Source organism: Tyto alba, unplaced genomic scaffold, assembly GCF_018691265.1.
Source record: "Tyto alba isolate M040663 unplaced genomic scaffold, T.alba_DEE_v4.0 Super-Scaffold_2, whole genome shotgun sequence".
Lineage (NCBI taxonomy): Eukaryota > Metazoa > Chordata > Aves > Strigiformes > Tytonidae > Tyto > Tyto alba.
This window is the reverse complement of record NW_024881282.1, coordinates 18,159,317-18,180,230: the sequence shown is the minus strand read 5'-3', so window position 1 is coordinate 18,180,230 and position 20,914 is coordinate 18,159,317. Positions and strand designations below refer to the sequence as shown.

Here is a 20,914-nt window from a genome sequence, read left to right as displayed (position 1 = left end):
TGAGACAGCCTTGCTGGCTGTTTTTTCAGAATGCTTTGGCTAAATATAGGTCCTTGAACACAGCTCAAACCAATAAGTGCTGCTTTGCGTGAGCACAGGTGACAGGTCCCGAGCTGGGGGATCTTTTCTCTGGAACTGGGGTCAAAAGTGAGGCTTTTTTCAGAAGCATCAGCCCTGAGGCCACCTCTGCCCTTAACAAATCAGCAGGACTTTTATTGCTGACCTTGAGGCACAGAAAGTGCCAAACATTTCGAAGTCAATCCAGTGACTTTCAGATGCTTCAAATGGTACTTAAAGCACTATCATAAATACATAGAAGTCCTTGTTCATCCTGTTTTTTCAAACAAGGGTAGTAGGCTCATGCCAGCAGCTCTTCAGGCACTGATGTGCACAAGAGGGAATTTACAGCAGACTCCCCCAAGACACACAACAAACCTGGTGTCTCCTTTTGGAACAAAACCCAGAGGCACCTGCAGGATTTGCACCTAAAAGACTGTTGCACCAAGACCTGAGTTCTCTTCCCAGCTCTGATGCTGGCTCAGAATTCACCTGGGGTCAACAACCCTGCTCATAAAATGAGTGTAACATGCTGCAAAACAGGATCCTTAAAACCCTCAGCAGAGACTGTGCACTTACATTAGCTGCAGCTGAATCCCAGACTGGGAAATGGCAGCTGAAACACCTATTTTTAATTGAAATGAGCCATGCTAGACAGATTTTCATTAGCGTCCATACATAATACTAAAGTTGCTCTTCATAGGGTAATCATCCATTAATTTGATCATGATTGTGGTTTTCTTAATGATGTGGCAACTCAGTGAAACATTTTCAGTAAAGCAAAAAAATTGTCCCCTTTCTCCAAGTTGATCATTGTTTATTTCTATTCACTGTAATCTTTCTTACACTGTGCATAACACCAGTCTCTTAAGAACTCACACCATTTTCCTCAATGCTTGTCCAGAAGGCTCAGCATCCATGTAGGGCACCACTTGTCCAGAGAGCACCTGTTGCACCAGGGATGCTTTCTGGAGCCGCAAAATAAAATCAGGATGTTCTCTCAACAGTTCTCACAGTGGACCAGAGACCACCCAAGGACAGTGGTCCTGCTGGAGGGGACACTGAGTGTTAGGGAGCACATCTGCTCCTTTGCTCATTAGTCCCTGCTTCACCAAACCTTATGCACTTTTCAGGTGGCATATAAAGAGCAACAGTGAGAGCTGGCAGTGCAGAGGTGACACGTTCCTCACTTCAAGCACACATAAACCATGATGAATCTGTGAAGTTTTATGTAGATATAAAATAAATGCACAGATAACCAAAGACACCCTCCACAGATAGCCAGTTAATACTTTTTAGATGGCCCACGAGAGCTGCCTGGACAGACTGTGACCTTGAAGTACACAGGGTCTAATGTGGGGGAAGCTTTGCCTCAGGTGAAAGGAGAATACATGACCCTGAACCGGGAGTCAGCAACCCCACATTTCTGAAAAGATCTTCCTCACATATATAGGAGCACTGCCAGAGGTCTGCAGCATCCCCTCCCCTGCATGGCCCTGGTTGTCCCCTGAGGGACCTCTCAGCCCGGCTTCGAGGGCTGTGCTTGCAGGGAGGCATGGCAGTTGCTCAGGGAACAAAACCAGATGGCCAGGAGGAGTCAGGGTGGTGGTAAACAGATGCTGGAGAGGGTGGATAGTCTGCCCACTGGGCCTAACTGCCCAGCTAGTCCATGGAGGCTTTGCCACTGGGCGTCTCGCAGGAGGGAAGCGGGCGTTCTGGACACCACCGCGAGATGTGGGGCAGAGCCACCACAGCCGGGGCAGCCGGGCTAAAGCAAGCTCCCTGCCAGCCCTCGGGCCACCACCCGCCCCTCACCGGGGAGGAAAACAGGCATTCTGCCAGGCTGCTCCAGAGCAGGCATTGCCTGTCAAATGGGCAATAATGCACAGTAACACACAGCACACTAGGAAAATGCGGGCGTAGGGGGCTGAGAGCAGGGGTGGGAGGGTATTTTAGATGATTTACCACAGAGGATCGAACACAGAGCTTTGTATTTCCCTAATAAAACACTTAGCACATGGTTTTGTGGTCTTAGTCGTTCCTGCAGAAGCTGTGGCTGCTGCAGCCACATACATTAACTGAACACAGAATGGATGCTAACATCGCTGCAGAGCTAAATAGACAAGCTCATATTTTCACTTAGTTGAGAAAAACTGCCCCTCTTAATGCTTTATGACTTGAATGACAGAAAGAAAATTTCAGTGTCTGTGCAGTCAGGAGTAGATGGGGAAAATGATGAATATTTACAATACAGAGAAGAATATTTAGGTGAGATATTGAATATTATCCACTAGAAACGTGAATGTCAATTGTTAAATGTCTAAGATCTTATATTATCAGAGAGAGTCATATTTTGAACATTTGAAATAATTTTGAGTAGCTAATACAATGAAAGATCTTAAGCACGCAGTCTTGCAAAACAGCTTAGTTGGCCAATCACACTTGTCAAATAACCAAAGAGATTTTGATCAAAATTCGGAAAAGACTGAATGACTGCCCTGGCAGTGGCTGCCGTGGCAGCCCTGGGGGACAACTGCACATGTGTGTCCCCCCTGGCTGCACCGGCAGGACAGGAACAGCCGCTCCAGGGCTGGCAACCACTGACAGCCAGGAGAGGACATCTCCCCATGGCCAAACCTACCCCGGCCACCTCTCAGAGGCCCAACCAGACTTCAGGAGGCAGGAGAAGACACTGGCCACCTCCCACCCCAATGCCTCACCCCTTCTGGCTTCGTTCTCCTTGGCGTTTTCGTACTCCTCATCCTGCCAAGGGTCTCCCAGTGCTTGTGTTTTTTCTCTGCTGTTGGTCTCTATGCAGACCCCATACTGCTGCAGACACCACTGTTAGGGGCTCAGGCATCTTGCTGGTGCCCTCCTTTAGCAGAGCAACACTACAATCCGGGCCCCACTGGGGTGGGATTGTGGCAGCTGCTCAGCCCCAGGCAGAGTGGGTTTGCAGCAGGCTGAAGGTGGCCGAGTCCTGCACTCCCATCCTTTGCTTCCACCACATGAAGTAGAGGATAGAAATCAGAACCTCAGATGCTTAGCAGGGTAAATTCAACGGGGGAAAAAAAGAGAGCTTAATGCTGAATTTTGCCTTCCCTTGATTTTATTTAGCAAGTTTCTGGAGGAGAGCTGCTCTTTTAGCCAGGCAGTTCTGCATCACTAACAGCTTGGTATTGTTTATGCTGAAATTAGGTGCTGAAGAGGCAAATCAGTTTGCAAAAAAATGTATCAGCATCTATAAGAGGCAGAAAGAGTAAATGGGCTTAATTAGTCACTAGACAAGGAAGTAGATTAGCGCATTCTTACATATATTTAAGAAATGCAAGCTCTTCATCCTACCCAGTGCACTTGATTCCTTATGCTGGAGAACTCATCTTTATAAAGATGACTGTCTGAACAGCTGTGTGGGTCAAGGACCAGCTATCCCAGCAGCCAGAGCCACAGAGCAGATGCTGGACAAGAGCATAGCCTGAGGGAAGGCAGCAGTGGAGCCTTTCTCCTGCACGTTGAGTTTCCCCTGGGTGCTGATCCCTTGCAATCCACTCCACTGGCTTTCTGCTAGGTCTAAGATTAGAAAACTAAACTTACGGAGCTAAAAAAAAAAAAAAAAAAAAGTTGTCAGTGAGGATGTAGGCTTGAAAGAAAGCTCCTGGCCCAGCCCCTGACAGCTGATATCCTCATGTCACCTTGTCACTGCCTTACGTTGCAGCCACAGGTTTGCCAAGTGACATCAACCAGAGTCCTGTGCTTCTGCTAGGGACTCTTTCTCCCCTGTGATAGCAGAGGGAGGGTTTTGGCAAGAGCGTGCCAAAGACAAGCTTGACAGCTCCCTACAAGGCTATCGGATGTTTTTATTTTCCTGATGGAGGAGAGAGATTTACATAGGAAAACTCTAAAAATACTCAAATAAAGGCAAATATCATTCTTTATCTCTTGGAGGAAGAAAGGAGCTCATGTGCACTGGTCTGCGTGTTTCAGACAGTGTTAAGAGTGAAATGGGATGTTTGCTGCTCAGTATAGACTTAACCATGTCCCACATCTCCCTCACACAACCATCCCTGAAGGTCAAGACCACTGAAGTCAAGTTTAGCAGCATCCATACAGGAATAGTGCTGTTTACCATGACCAGGGAATTGTGAGCAGAACATCTGGTTTCCCTTCAGGGAACAGGATCCATCTGCAAGCTGACTTGAGGTCATTTCAGTATGCAATACTGTGTGGTATGACACTGAATCATTCACTTAATTCCCAGCATTTCTCTGCTTTCTCTGCACCCACTAATGACCATTTCAGCCAAAACCAATCAGGTTAGGGTTGCGCAGCCACTCTGAGTGTTTGTTAAAATTAAAAATAAAAAAAAATAAAAAAAAATTGGGAAGTTGGCACAGGGTAACACTCACATGGGGAATCAAATCTCCCAACTGGATGATAATCTGCCTTCTGGTGGCAACAAGAGTCTCCATTGCAAGTGTCCTTGCAGCACCATCTTCAGCTGGATCAGGAGAGACTCCTTGAATCACTGCTTTGAGCAGTTCTTTGCATCCAGTTGGTCTTTGTCCTGTGACCATCCTTCCACAGGCATAATTCACAGCTACTGATGTACTTTAACTCCATATAAAACACCCTTTAAAAACATAACTACATACAAAAGACTGTCCTGTGTAACCATTTTTGCAGGAACAGTTTCTATCGACTGTTTACAGATGTCTTAACTGCACACAATGGCCTAGGCAGGTCTCTGGGACACATCACTCAGGATGTTAATGCAAGCATACAAGCTGGACTGGACACAGCAAGCATTGCCTTGGTGAAAATTTCTAGCACTGTCCAAAATTCCCACATGGAGTCAAATACTAAACTGTGAAGGTTTAGTCAATCATCTCATTTCAAGTTGGCCCATGGGCTCCAGCCACTCCATCAGCTCATCACTGCAGAGTGTGGCCTGGGGGTGCCTGGACCACCCAAGGAACGAACCACTTAATGCACTGGGTGTGTGTACCGGCACAGCCCTGACACCCAGCTCGATGGTCAAGCTTGTCTTATAACTTAAGCCCCATAATTCTCGTCACTTTAGTCAGAATTGGCTCCATGGAGGGTTTAAAAGGCTTTTTACCACCTCTCATCTTACTCATAAAAGAAGCTACCTGTGAGAGAGCAGGGATAACAGCGAGGCTCTAGCCGATGTGTCAGCCTGCCCAGGGCTGGAAGCCGGGGCAGAGCTCACACTGGCTCAGACCCAGGGCACTTGCCCACCTGTGAGCAGCCTGTCTAGTCAGGGCATCAAGTTGAAGCACAGCAACAAGCTTGTGAGTGCAACTGAGAGTCTACTGGCATAGACTCACCTCATTGCTAGGGGAAATGATTCACATTAGTATCCACTTTAAGAAGGGAACACGAAGTTCTCTTAAAACCAAAAGCAAATTCCAGTGTTTTCCACAAAGGCCCGGTAACATCTCCAAATAAATAAAAACTGTACTCAGGGCAGTGACATAAACAACCTGTAACCTGCTGAGATGCAATTTGTAAGACATTTGTGGTGACTAGCAAGCTTAAATTAGTTCCTAAGCTATATTCATTAGCTTTCACTGAGCTCATGGAATAAAAACAAGTTGCATTTCAGTATAATCAACTGTAGTTGGTGGGAAAGATCAAGAGTATAGCCATTAAACACACAGATTGAGGAACCATTTAACTTCCTTATGAAGTGCAGCACAATGTATATATGATGGACTCACAAAAAAAATGAGCCAAATTCCATTTCACTTTAAGTATGATAAGCTCAAGCACATCAACACCGGTAACAGCAAGCTCAATTTACAGCCTGTACATACACATGGCTTTTTCATAACAGCTTAGCTTTAGCATCAGAGTGACAATCTGTGCATGAGAGAGAAGACTTCTATAGCCCTGGAGAGGCCATAGCCAGGAACATTATATTCCTCCACAATCCCCTACATGATTAGGAGAACAATGCTCATCAGTTTCCTCTTAATGTAGCTGAATTCTCAGCACGGCTACTTCTCGACTCGAACAGATTTCAAAAACTGCTCAACAAAACTAATTTAGTTTAATTAAACTTATCTATATTTTATAGAAAAAACACATCTCAGATGATGTGCAAAACTTATAGAGAGCATCTACCCAAGAAATTCCACTGCTGGGCAAATCCCCTTGCTGATAGCCCACTGTAATTTAAGCAATCATTTTTGCATGACTGAATCTGATGAATAGTTTTCTTTGTGAAAAATGGCTTCTGGCCTGACATGGACAAAAATAGGCAATGCACAAGGCATTCTTGGAACAGACTGATTTCTTTCTACTGATTTAATCAGAGCAATACCTTCTAACAAGCCTGAAAAGAATCTTCTTCTGCATTAGGCTTGCTAATTTGTCGATGTTCTTGACTCATTTGCCTTTGAAGTTTGGGGAGTACTTCATTATAAAAGTGTTCACATGATATAGACTAAAGCCTCGATAGCAATTTTTATGATTTACAAAGATGACAGCAATGCAATTTTCTGGCATCTAGTTCCACCTTTTAAAGATAAAACTTGCAGATCCTTCCGAGAATAAAACATTAATCTGAAAGGATGAGACTAAATTCAGAGGAGCCGCAAACATCAGAGAAGAGAGCAATAAAACAAAGAAATCTGATGAAATGTGGTTCAAAAGTGAAGGTAATAGTCTTTTCTTACTAAAACTATTGATTGGAAATTGCCTTTCTCTTGGAGTTGTGTTCTGGATCTTTCAGCTTGAAGCACGCTGGGTGCAAGGTTTGGCTATGCTTTGATCACATTCCCTATCAAATTAACAGCAAAAGCGGCTGCCACACAAGGAAGTGTTACTGCCCTTCATCTGCCCAGTTAGCAAAATGGGTGGCATAAGGATTCAGCTGTTCCAGGACAGAACCAACCAGCTGAATTTAAACCTCGGGTTATTAGTCAGAGGAAGGTTACAACTGGGGCAGCAACCTCCAGCGTAAAAGCAGCAACAGCCTGAACCACAGTGGCCACTTCTGTGGCAGCAGCCTACCATAGCTTAGCATCCCTGCTACAAGGCATATGCAATCTCTCACAAGAAATAAGCATCAATCAGGTCAAACTAGAGAGCAGCACAATAAGGAACAATACCCATTTGCAACCTTTACTAAGACATTTTCTTCTGGGTTTTTGTATCAGTTTTATCATGTGTATCCAGGATTATAGGAACCCACAGGGTCACTTCAGTATCTTCAGATCTTTTACTATTTTTTATAGTCTGAATTGAATGTTCTCTACCACAGCTCTCTGGTTTTTAATGTTTTGCTTCAGGCATTTCTCTCTCTTTATGAGTCTAGCCAGACAGCAGGACACACCAGTCAATGCTCTAGCTGGACAGTCAGTTGAAGGTGGAAGAAAAATTATTTTTTATTTCTATTCATATAATATTTAAAGAAAAATACCCATTTAAAGTGTTAAATATTAATTTGCAACAATTTATGTTAGATCCTAAATTTCTCACTCTTCACACAATTTAATGTGCTGCATCAATAAGGTCTTTACAAAGTGAACACCTAACAGAAATTTCTATGATGCTGAGGCGGAACAGTATCTTTGCAACAACATATTTTATATGCCTCATGAAAATACTGCAAGCTGGACACCTTCAGTAGCTAGCACATTTAATGTCAGTCAATTTAACTAATCTAAAAACCCCAAACTCTTCAATGCTCTCATGACTTTTACCTGACTTCGTTTCCATCCAGAAGAGGCTTCAAGTTGTAATAAAGTATCCAGTAAACAAATGTCTCTATTGTTCTGTATGGAACAAAGAGAAAATTTGACTCTGACTAAAAGCCTGCTAAACTACAGTTTTATATAAATGCCTAATGTGTGTCTTCAGAATTAGCTAATGTACTAGATTTAGTCTTAACACTACACCCAGCTATAAATCAACACACTGCTAAGTCACAAGTGATTTAGGAGTCACGGATTCAACGACATGAAATCATCAGTGAAGTACAGGATTACAGGCAAGCCAAATGATTTCCACACTTCCATTTCTCCTGTGTGAAGCCAGGATTATAATGCATGTGAAGTACAAATTTGCAAAATCTTGGGATTTGTTCTGATGCTACAGCAGCACATGTTGTACCTGGGACCAGGTGAAAGGGAGATGATGGGAAGCATCCCCATCTGGCCCCACTCCACCTGCCCGTTAGCCCTGGACACACATGCCAGGTCTGCTGGCAACAGGTTGAGATGTCCACGGGTGTGAAATGCAAATATGCTCTCTGGAAAACAGCCTTCAATCAAGTCAATCCCCACATTTCTGAGATTAATATGTGTTTTGTGTGCTTTGCACTTTTTTCTTCTTACTCCAGAAGCACAGCTAAAAGCAGGGCCTGTGAGAAGCCTTTTAAACCAGATCTACAGCTGATGGGAAAGATAATCCAGAACCACAGCCTTTGCCTTAAAATGCTGAATGTTGGTTTTTTTTGGTTGTTTTGTTTGTTTGGGTTTTTTTTTTTGTTTGTTTGGTTGGTTTTGGTTTTTTTCTTGTTGTTTCTAGCACATGCAGCAGTTCCCAGTTGTTAAGAGAAACTCATCACATGGAGCATCTGCCTTATACTCCTTCCCTCTACTTTTTCACAAGGCTCCATTCTTGTGAGAGTCACGCTCTAGATACACACCATCCCCTCAAGGACAGCCACATCTGACATAGATGTGCAAACTTTGTAAGGAATCAAGAAACAGTGGCTCTGTATCAAACAATACAAATACACAGAAACTCCATTATCCCAAAATACAAAAGAAAGAGCACTTGAAAAATTATTTTACACGGACAATGAAAACATCACAAGAAGAGAAGTGCACCACAATCCTTCCAATATACATAATTTAATTTTTAGTCTTACTGCTCACTGGGGAAGAATACTTCTCCCACACCTCAGCATACGAATGAGAATATCCAGTAAGAAACTGTAAATATTTTGTTTTTTTACTTGCTTGTCCAAACAATATTCAACCTTCTCAGAGCAAAGATTTGAGTTGAGACACCAGGTGATGGACAAGACAACTGATCACCACAGAGTACGCTATGAATCTATGACTACCTCTGAGTAAGATACATACATCACCAAGCGTATTATCATCTACCTTCAGCTCATCTTTGAATAGATTTCTGCTGGTGGTGCTCCTTTCGCTGAAGTTTACCTCCTCCCTCCACAACTGCAGGAGCCAGCCCTCTGCTATCCCAGTACACAGGCATCTGTTGACACTGCTCATTGCATTCACTGAAGCTGTTCACACGGTGGTGCCTAAACACAGTCACAACAGCATCACAGCGGATCCTTCTTCATTAACAGATTCATCAACAATACTATTCTCAGATCGCAGTATTTTTCAGGCCCACAGTGGCACCACAGACTAAACAACACTGTGCATCAGCTGCCGTGTTTAGCTGTTTGTGCAACTCGGTCATTTCTTCTTGTTCCACATTGTCAGGAAGGAGCAGATGGCAGATGTGCTATGCCTATAACATTGTTTTTATGATACCCTGACTGCTGGCAGAACAGCAGAAGCAACATTTGGAAACAAGAATTTGCTGTATATTTTCAGTTTGGGGTAACTGAGCTAAAAGATCGCATGGGGTACAGGGAGAGGATGAAAGGCTTGTACTGAATTGGTGCTGATAGATTTCTGTAACAAAAAAAGGGGAAAAGTTGATATTGAAAAGAAAGGAGTATTTACTTTAATTAGTTCTTCGTACAGGTGATGGGAAGACCAAACAGATACAACTTTTTGAGACAACATGTACTTTATGATTTGCTGAAGGGAAGCAAAAGGGCAAGGTGCTCAGGCATTTTACTCAGTGTTTCACTCAGTATTTTGCCATGTAAACTTCACTAAGACATGGGTCTGATGAAAACAGACAATCATCACTTTACATACCTCTCTGCTGTCAAAAAACTTATGTCAGTAAACAAGACACTGGATTTTTCTGATCCCCTTCTTTTTCTTGCAGAGCAGCCTCCCCTTTGCCTGGGTCATTTCAGAGATGGGCAAAACTCTCAGCAGTTTTCATCGTTCTCCATACTGCCTGCAAGGGTTTACCATGCTTTTTTCTGAACAATGAGCCAATACTCTTGAGGGGGCAGTCAAGAATGCAAGCAAGACAGCTAATTTGGCTCATAGTTGGCATTTGGGTGCAAGCAAGAGAAGAAAATCTACTTAAATAAATAAGATTTTGGTATTGTATTATTTTGTTTTGCTTCAGGAAGAATGCCTGCTTCTTCCCCTTCCCAAGAAAGGACCTGCATAGCATACATCTTACTGCTGTTCATCAAGGTGCAGTGGTTATGGGTAAGCATGCACAAAATCTGCAACAGCCAACCATAGTTTGATGGGATGAAACTTGAAAGTATGCTCAACGATAAATTATTTTCTTCATTATATTTGGTCATAACAAAAAATAAGTAGCTTACTTCCAATTGTAAGTCTGCCCCAAAATCTAACTTGTAACCAGTTTTATCAGGCAGTATTATGCCCTACTTTTTTGTGGCATCACTGTGTTCTCATTCATGTGGGCTTCAAATGCAAGATTCAGTTTTAGCTTCTAAAAGTGGTTTTCTGAATTGCCTAACAGTAGTGACAGAATCATAATACAAATTATAATTGGAGGGTAAATAAATGCTTTCATAACAAAGCTGAAAGACACCAAACATTTACAGCAATGCTTCAGAATTTTTTATTAAAATATTTTAAAAATACGTGCATGATACACAGAAGTAAAAATGCAGTTCATTTTTAAGTAATATGATTTGAGCTGCCAACAGTATTTCTTCTTCAATAATTTTAGTACACATTTATCTTTCAAAATAACAAACCTGACACAGTCAAGAAAGGAGCATCCTGTTTTACTTAAAGCAAGATTAAAATAAAAAAAGATAATTGCTTCAGAACTTGGAGATTTTAAATTATGAATGTGTTACCGCAAAATGATATCTGGGGATTTAGGTTGGAAAGTTCATTTAGAAAGCATTATAAATCAAACTAAACATTGTTTATAATCTATGAGCCAATCTAAGGCAATCCCATTGCACATGGAACTCATTTATCTATATCCACCAGTACCCAGCTGCCCAGATACCAAATTCATTTTGTGTAGACTACTGACAAAATTGTGGAGATGTCCCAGAAAAGAAAATGTGCAGAAAAATAATTAGCTGTGACTGTTGAGCAGATGTAGTACAAGCTCTTCATCCTCTGCCAGAGAAAGCCCAGTATCTAATGGCAAATAGGGGTCGTCCTCTTGGCTGAATTTTGCCTTCTTCCTTTTCGGTGGCATTTCTCCTGCTGCAGTACTGTTGCTATAGCTTCTTTTCTTTCTTCCACTCTTCTCGAGTTCACTGCCAAAACAAATCAATTAGTCCTTTTAACAACTGTGGTAATCAATATCATCATGTAATCAAACAATTCATTTTAAACAAGGTAAATTTATGTCAAGATAAGAGCAAACAAAACCACAATTCAGAAGGGTGAAGCAGTAGAAGCCGATGAACTCCGAATGTCTAAATTAGAACCGCTTTCAGACCCAGGCGGTGGTGGATGTTCTGCTGCCTTAATTGATTACAGTATACCAAGATATTGCTCTCAGTCTTACCTAATATATGCTGCCTTATAGAATGACAGACAACTTGACAAAACTGATTCAATGATGTGTCAGCGGACCCTGACATGCATTTAAGATCTTGTCTAAAATAAATATGCGACAAAAATAAAATTATGAGAACTCTCATTTTCATTGGCGAGTCCTACAACTAATACAGTTTTGATGTGGCTCCTTCTTACTCAAGCCACTTTTTCCCCTTCTTTCAGAAGCCTTCCTTGGAAACTATTAACCACTTCTTTGCCATAAGAGGAAGAAGAAAAACCCAAACCCAGTTATATTCCCCGGTGAATGTCTATTTCTTGTGCTGCAGCCTTCAATATGGACGGAACGGCTGCATATCCGCTTTAATACTTTGCCTTCTATCACACGGCCACATGACAGCAACAGGGGGAAAGCCCAAGCTTTCATGTGTTTTTTGTCCACAACAGAAAATTTGCTATGAATCTTCTCATTTAAGATTAAAATAATCTAGTCTAACTAAATCTATTCTAAGATACAGTATCCATGTACCAGGTTACAGAAAGCTCGTTGTCCTATGCTGTAGTGTAGAATTCATACAAAAACCCGAGAATGCAACCCCATTCACTCCAAACCATTCTTTCCAAACAAGTTAACTGAAACAAAATGGCATTCTCAATTTCTCATGTTTGTATTTTAAAGAACATAACAAAAATAAAAATGGAACTTCAAAGGCTGAGTTTAAGCTTTTTAAAAATAGTTAAGTTCATATTTTCAATTAAAATTTTACAAACTTCTACGCATAAAATTCTACAAACTTCTACGCATAAAATTCTTTATACTTGGAAAAAATATTTCAAAAAGTATTTGTCTTAATTTTTATAAATGCTTAAGTGTAAATGTAATGCCTGTGAAATGTTTAATTCAGAAGTACTGTTTAGATTAGTTAACAATTAGAACAGTAGTTTCTAATTGTTAAGTAACAAGTAGTTCAGATTGGAGAATACTGTCCTTCAAGCCAGCACAGCACAGGAACTCAGTGCTCAATTCAAACCACCTTCAGCTGCCTACCTTGTTTTTCCATTAATAGTTACCAGTTTGTGAAACACTGGTTTCACCACTCACTGGAAACCAGCCTAACCCAAACATTAACCTCAAAACATGGCAGTTTTCAAGAAGCTCCCGAACGCTCTCCGAGAGGGACTGGCAGCACAACGCTTCCTCCTCCTCCTGGCTCGCACACTGTGCTTTCTGGCTGCCTCTCCATCGAGACGAAGGAATAACATGAGACGTGATGGCCTTGCACTGGACTGCAGACCTGTGACCTGCCTCCCTCTCTCATCCATCCCACCTTTCATGGAAGAACGGTGCCAACTCCTGACTGCTCATTACCGCACAGAGAGAGGAGGGAAATCCTACGAGAAACACCCTGCAGTCCCACAATTAAAACAAACAAAACACCTTACCTTTAGACTGTCCTTCCCTGTCTGTCCAAAATAAATAGTGTGAAGCAACCTGACCTAGTGAGAGATGTCCCTGCCCATGGCAGGAGAGTTGGACTAGGTGATCTTTAAAGGTCCTTTCCAACACTAACCATTCTATGAATAGCTGATGACTGCACCAAATACTTCTGAAATTCTAAACGTTTCAAAGGATATAGCAACTCTGCTGGCTTTGAGCTGTCATTTCCGTAAATGCTGAAGATATACTGACAGTATGTGAAAATATTCTAAAGCACTAAGACTTCTCACTTTTCCAAGTGGCCAGTATGGGTTTGGCCTGGAGTTTAATGGTACACACTTTGATCAGAAGAGAGTAGAGGGGTTCATTTTAAAAGGCAGAAACCTCATTAAGTAAAAGCGTTTTAGCTTGTTTACAAAAGAGCCAATTATTTCCAAGCATTTGAATGGACTCTGAAGTCCACTGTGCATTCATAACTGACTGACGCTTCATCTAGGACGTTAGTGCAAACCACCTTAGCAATTAAAACAATGCAGAAATCTCACAAGTTATGAAATAGTAGATTAAATACCAAGAATTATATTGATTTTGGGAGTTTCAGAGGCCCATAAGCCTAGCTGTCTGTCAGGTGTAACTTTTAAATATGAAAAACATTCAGAAGGAACTGTGAGATTTCTAATTTTTTCCAAAAACAAAAGCACATCAACATAATTATGATTAATATTCATCATAAGTTTTGCAGGAAGATTATGCTGAGTCGAGTTGTTTCTTATTATTAATGAGGGATCATGATGCTTAATTAGTAGTGCACACTAAAGATGTATTTACATATTAACAGGTGTTACTTTCACACCAGTTTGACCCCTCCTGGGCTGTAAGCTGGAGAGGTGAATATGGAGGAATGCGTAACACAGGAAGAAGCAGCAGCAAAGCCACCAAGTGCTGAAGAGAGCTAAAAGCTTGTGTTTTCATGACACACAAAAAGTAGAAGGAACACAGTATGTCATAAAGGCAACTTACGAAGGAAAGCAAAGAGTCACGTGGAACATGCGAATAAGATGTCCATAATTTTGAGGTGCAGAGAGACAACAGACAGTGCCTGTCCATAGAAGTGGTTTGGGTTGGAAAGGACCTTTAAAGATCAGCTAGTCCAAATCCCAACCCTGTTCCCTGCAGGATGTGTTTCTGCCAGCGGTGGTTTGGGTGGTGTGGAGAGGGGCTGTGCTACTCTGGAGGATCAGAGATGTAGCTTTTACAAAGGGTAGAAGTGGCAATTTTAAAAGGAAGCTGGAAAATCACCAGGAGAGATGTCTGGCATCACAATGCCAAAAGGGTATCCTGTACTCCATGTGGGTGCTTCTCTTTAGCTGTTTGGACAGAAAGCTCTTTGGAGGAGATGTAATAGGTGTAATTCTCAGGTGTGCACGTAAGATGGTTGTGTGAAAAGGCAGCTAAGGATGACTTCTGCACTTATCAAATGAATTCCTCCTTCATCTCCATTGACCTGTCAGCCCACCCTGCAAAGCCAATCTTTTTATCTTCCCATGGACATAAGTGGTCCTTTATTCCTCACAAACACACAAATTGATGCACTACCAGCTGGCATCCAAAAACAGCCAAAACAAAATAAATTTATTCTAAGGTGAACTATTTTCTAACAGAACAACATAGTTAGAAACCCACACAATTCAGATCCAAACCAAAGCCAGTGCATCTTTTCATCTTCTATTTATAGCACTTAGAAAGCAGCATGTGCAGCTGGATTACATTTCCTTCCTTTTGCCATCTGGTGCAATTTAGCCTTTCAGCCGCCTGAACGACCTGCGTGGTCTGAAGCGGCCTGCTGGAAGGATTTACTGGAATGGGCTGTGTTTACACAGGCAAGGAGGTACTAACAGTCGACTTATCAACAGGCACAGTAATTTCTGTGGTCACCGTTTGCACAGCTGTAACAACACAGAAGATACTATCATCTGATTGGTAATATTTATTACTCAAACACCAAAGCACAGGTTATGAATCCTGTCCCTTAAATAAAGGGCATATGAATGGCATTAGGGAAACAGGCGATCTAACAATGACACTGATGGCTATACACCAAGAAACTCTAATTCAACTACTAAAAAATAATCTCACAAGTGTATTTTGAGGTGATAACAGGAAAAATAGAAAGCTTTCAATTGTTAGTATTTAACTTGCTTCTGGGCTTCAAAGTATGTCTTGACAAGCTGTAAGGTTTAGATTTTACGTGCTTGAGAGTCGGCCATTTGAAACGTGCAGCCACGCAGCCAAGTCGCTGTTGCTTAAACAATGTGGTGCTGTGAGATCTCTAGACAGGCTCTGCTTCAGTGAACATTTATGAGAGCTTGCTTCAGACCCCAGGTTTACCAGCACTGCTCTGGAAACAAACCGCCCTTGCCACTGAATTGCAGGCCATGAGTCAAGTTTCCAGGCTGCAATACAGCACACACAAGCTCCTTCCCAAAGAAATGTACAGGAATAATGAATGAATCTGCTAATAAAATACAGTTCAGAAAAGTTAGGAATAATTTATCCCATAAATATTCGCATTTTGCTAATCAAACATGCTGTGTCACAAACCTTTTTCCACATAATAAATTTTAATTCACAAGGCCATGACAGCAATCCTAATGAAGATTAATTACTGCAGTCCCTTCCATAAAGCCCAGTGCAGCTTCTTTCTTACTTGCTGTCAGAATGCTACAGCACATAGAAATGGTAATGAAAATATATCGTGTCATGTTATTTTCTGGATATGGACAGGCTGGATCCACGGGCTGAGGCCAATTGTATGAGTCTCAACAAGGCTCAGTGCCAGGTCCCGCACTCGGGTCACAACCACCCCATGCAATGCTACAGACTTGGGGAAGAGTGGCTGGAAAGCTGCCCGGTGGAAAAGGACCTGGGGGTGTTGGTCTACAGCCAGCGGAATATGAGCCAGCAGTGTGCCCAGGTAGCCAAGAGGGCCAGTAGCATCCTGGCTTGTATCAGAAATAGCGTGGCCAGCAGGACTAGGGAAGGGATTGTCCCTCTGTACTTGGCCCTGGTTTGGCTGCACCTCAAATCCTGTGTTCAGTTTTGGGCCCCTCATCACAAGAAAGACATTGAGGTGCTGGAGCGTGTCCAGAGAAGGGCAACAAAGCTGGTGAAGAGTCCTGAGAGCAAGTCTTATGAGGAGCAGCTGAGGGAACTGGGGATGTTTAGCCTGGAGAAAAGGAAGCTGAGGGGAGACCTTATTGTTCTCAACAACTACCTGAAAGGAGGCTGTAGTGAGGTGGGGGTCAGTCTCTTCTCCCAAGTAACAAGTGATTGGACAAGAGGAAATGGCCTCAAGTTTCATCAAGGGGAGGTTTAGATTGGATATTAGGAAAAATTTCTTCACCAAAAGGGTGGTCAAGCATTGGAACAGGCTGCCCAGGGAAGTGGTCGAGTCACCATCCGTGGAGTTATTTAAAAGATGTGTAGATGTGGTGCTTGGGGACATGGTTTAGTGCTGGACTTGGCTGTACTAGGTTAATGGATGGACTCAATGATCCCAAAGGTCTTTTCAAACCTAAATGATTCTATGATTCCCTTACTGGCCATTCCACTGATGTAAATCAAAACAGCTCTAAAACTAGATTTATAAAAAACAATTGCAGGAAAAGGGATGAATTATCTACTTGTAATAAAATACCAGTGCAATGGTACTAAAAGCAAAAGACAAGTCTGCCTTGGAGATAAAGTACCATAATATGGAAGTAAAAAAAAAAAAAAAAGTAAACGGAAACCAGACTAGCAAGACAGTATACTTAATATTTCTTACTATTGCATGGGAAGTATACAGAAGATTTGACAGGAAAAAGCACTCAAACCAACCATCAACATCTCACTTCTGCTCTGAGGTCACCTTTACTTTCTAAGGTCTCTTGTGGACAAGCGGCAGTGGACTCGAATCAGATGTCTGAAGCTGTAACAGCACTTTTCTTCCCCGTTGTCATTGCAGACACTGCTCACCATAAAGCAGCAGTACCTGACCCAGCCCTGGACCACTGGAATTTCCCTGCAGTGTATTTGGGCTAAGCAATTTTAGCTTATCTTTATACACTAGTCTTAAAACTGAAATATTTCAGGGGTTGATGCTCATATGGATCGAGTATCACTGCTCTGGGTTGAAACTGCTCCAGCTGGAGGTGACCATGGCTTCAATTAAGCCATTTTGATTTGCTGTATGTCCCTCTGTCAGAGGCTTAATCTCCGCTGAAATGTGCCGCTGCCTTTGGAGATGCTGCTAACCACCTACCTAACCTTTGCATCCATTCACACCTCCTCAATTTCATCTATCTGATACTGACATTCTTCAAATCTGTTCCTCTCCTCTTTTGTGTGACCACTATCATCCTCCAATTGTTGATAGTTAATATTTGAACTGCAGAGTTTCAGCAAATACTCATCCCATTTCTCCTTCACTCATGCAAACACTTACTGATGACACAGTACATTTTGTCCTTTTTTTTTTTTTTTTAAAAAGGTAATTTCTGTAGCTGACAAGTTTACAGGAACCACAGGAAGGATCTAGTCTGACCTGCAGAGCAAAGGTTACCAAATGTCACTAGGAAATTCTACCATCAGGTCCATTTCATACAGTGAGCCAGAGTATAACTGTCATAAAGACTCTCATGGCATAAGAATATTGAATCTTTATCAACAGCACTCCAATGTCTCAATGTCTAATTTTGCAGCTAAACAGCATGATCAAGCCCTTGAACAGAGACCTTTTTCAATGCCTGTCTTACGGTGCTTTTTTGGCCATCACAACATTAAGTTTTGGCTTTCACAAAGTCACTGATATGACCTCAATAATGTACATTAGAGGGAGCACCATGATTTGCAGATGAATCACTTCAAAAGACAATGTAATGTCAACCACATCAAGAATCACATAAAACTTAGCAGGTCAACATCAGCATCCTGGATAAAAAGAAGGTATAAGAAACTGAAATTTGCCCATGATTGTCATAAATAAAGGAAGGTGCACAACCAAGGAGCACTGATTGCTGACTTGCACACCTGTCAGCTGGCAACCAGCTATAAAACCACAAACAAAACAGTACCAGAACTAAGACATTTCTCCTTTTCTCTCTGGCCCAAGATCTTTTACATGCTGATCTAAGAGTTAATGCAATCAGTTGCACTTATTAAAGATTTAAAGAAGGTAACTATGAGGTCAATCGTAACTTTGTTCTTCCTCAACATTTTTATTTAAAGAGGTTGAGGGATTAGAAATATCAAAAACTCAATTTGACTGCAAAATTAATATTTAAGAAATCCATCTGCTTTCCTTCCACCCTATTCGATACACTTAAATTTTTCACCTCATTAACAATTTACATTGATAGCCTTAAACCAAACATGATGAATGTTGCTAGATATACAAAAATTAATCTCGTATTACATGCTTGGAGTCATTAATTACTCTGCTTGTAGAGGTATGGCTGGAAGGGAATTTTATTCAAAGGCAAATTTAAGTCATGATTTGTATAGATCCCCCAATTTAAAAAAAAATGCTAGGGTGGAGGGAGAAAAGATTAACAGTGGTTTTGACTTCTTAAAGCATGGACAGATGGTCTATTTTTAAAGACTGCTGAAAGAAGATACTCTAGGTCTCACATAATTGCTTTGAATTATCCCTTTTAGAAGCATTTTTTTTTCACCCTTAAAGCAAGTAGCAGCTAGTATAGACCAACATATTTCTATTTTAATCCAACATTTTGAGCAAAACCTCTGAATTTTGGAAATATAGAACAGAACAGTTGTATTTTCTAATCGCAAAGCCTAATTTCACTGTGTGCTACTTTCAGCTGATTTGTTAAAATCATTAGGTCAATATTTCCCAGCCCCAAAAGCAACTCATCATACAATTCTGTGACAGTTCTAAGGGAGGTACATGAGGCAACAGTGTTGATTTAACAGAAACCCCTCCTTCCCATCGACAGCAAGATTTCTTCTTGATTCACTTGATCCCCATCATCCTCCCTCCTACTTTCATGAATACATTCCCCCTCCACCTCCTTCCTCCCTCATGCAAAATCAATACCACTTCTCCATGGACTTATACTCACCACCAGTCTCTCCAGCTACCACTTTCCTCTACCCATAGGCTTATTGATCATACACATTCTCTTGCTTTTCTTGATTTCCTCTTTTTCCAGCCCTAAATGTCCTTCACTGCATCTTCCTCTTTCAGTTGTGCTTCTGCTTTCACTAGAGCCTTCTAAGAGGTGCTCAGAGCACCTCACAAGACTCCAGACATACCTACACTGAACCTCAAAGCTGACTTCAGAGACAGAACAGACCACTACATTTTTTACCCACACATGTCTAAAACAAATGTGGCTTCATCAACACTGTCTACTGCAAACAGTCCTTGGCCTGTCCTAACACACCAAAATACACTGGGACATTGCCCAGAAGAGCTCTAGTTGGCACCATCCAAAGTCACAGCAGTTGTGGACCGTATGGACAATCGTGTGCCAGTACTTAAACTCTCACCCTGGCCAAATCCATTTAGCCTACAAAGACATGACTGATGTTCCCTAGGCAGGCTCAAGCCAACATGGGATTAACCACCACATGCTGCACTGCACACCGGAGCCATCAATGGCTCTTCATTCTGATACACTCCTTTCAGGCACTCCTAGAAAAGTAGTTTTGTCCAGGACCCTGTCATCTTCCAAATCTATCTACTGGTACATTGTTGCCCACTGCTCTTGCACTCATGAGCACCCCAGTTTTCCACTCTCCTAGTTCCTTTTGCATACATGCTCTGGCTGTTCTCACCACTCACTTCAATTTAATTACTATCCTTAGTAATGACTGACAAATCCACTCCCAGCCTGTCTCCAGATATAATATAATACAATACCAGTGTCTCTGCTATCTACTTCTGGAAATCGCTGCTGATAATAAACTCAAAATTGTGGTCTCTGATGTTGCAGGTTTATCTGTAGTACTTTTCCCTTTGGAGCAGCGCCTAAACTGATGTGGCCTCTTCTAGTAAGCTGTGAAGGTCAGGTCTAGGTAAGCTGTTTGAAACTGCTCTTTGGGTCCTGGTTAACTCCCGTCCAGTTTAAATGCTGGAGAACTTGAAGCAATTTGACTCATTTTCCAAATTTCAGTCCTCTTGCCTTTTTAACAAAGGCTGAAAACATCTACTACCCGTTGTCGTAGTCCTCCAGCAAACATAGAAAAGAGTGGAAAGCAGGGAAGTATTCATTGTGTAAAGATGGAAAAATGAACAAAAACATTTTAAAATCCCCTTGGAGGAAGTGAAGAACCTTTCCTATTATGAAAGAATCAACCAAAAGTTAGGACAAACAACTGAGACCAGTACTGTGTCTTGAAGTTGACAGTGGCTGGTTATGAAGCCTCAAGTGATAGCAATTCTTGAGACTTGTTTGTTAACCTGAGAAAGTCTTGCACCTAGACATTATGGTTTAAATGCCCAAAAAAATTATACCAAAAGAGTGACCCAGCCAGATTATAACCCCTAGAGCACTAAATGAACATGACAGATTTACACAACCATTTTACTTAAGGAAGCAAAACTAAATTGCAACTTTGTAGTCATAAAATGAATGCCAAAAAAAATGTGTAAGTCAGAAGGGTTTGCATGGCAAGAATGTGCCATTATTGCATGTGAAAACTGTAAGAAAATTTATGTTTTAACAGCGTGTTTGCAAGACCACCTTTTAAAGCACTGAATAATGTTGAGATTTTA

General features: G+C 41.7%; 1 protein-coding gene across 1 annotated transcript in view; it reads right to left on the bottom strand.

Moving 5' to 3' along the window:
• Positions 1–10,761: 10,761 nt before the first annotated feature.
• Positions 10,762–20,914, bottom strand: part of DDX10 (DEAD-box helicase 10) — a 188,946-nt gene continuing 178,793 nt past the window's right edge. The window contains exon 18 of the mRNA XM_032990776.2: positions 10,762–11,452. Coding sequence (XP_032846667.2) covers positions 11,266–11,452 — 187 coding nt within the window. The 3' untranslated portion in view covers positions 10,762–11,265. The remainder of the gene's footprint in view (positions 11,453–20,914) is intronic.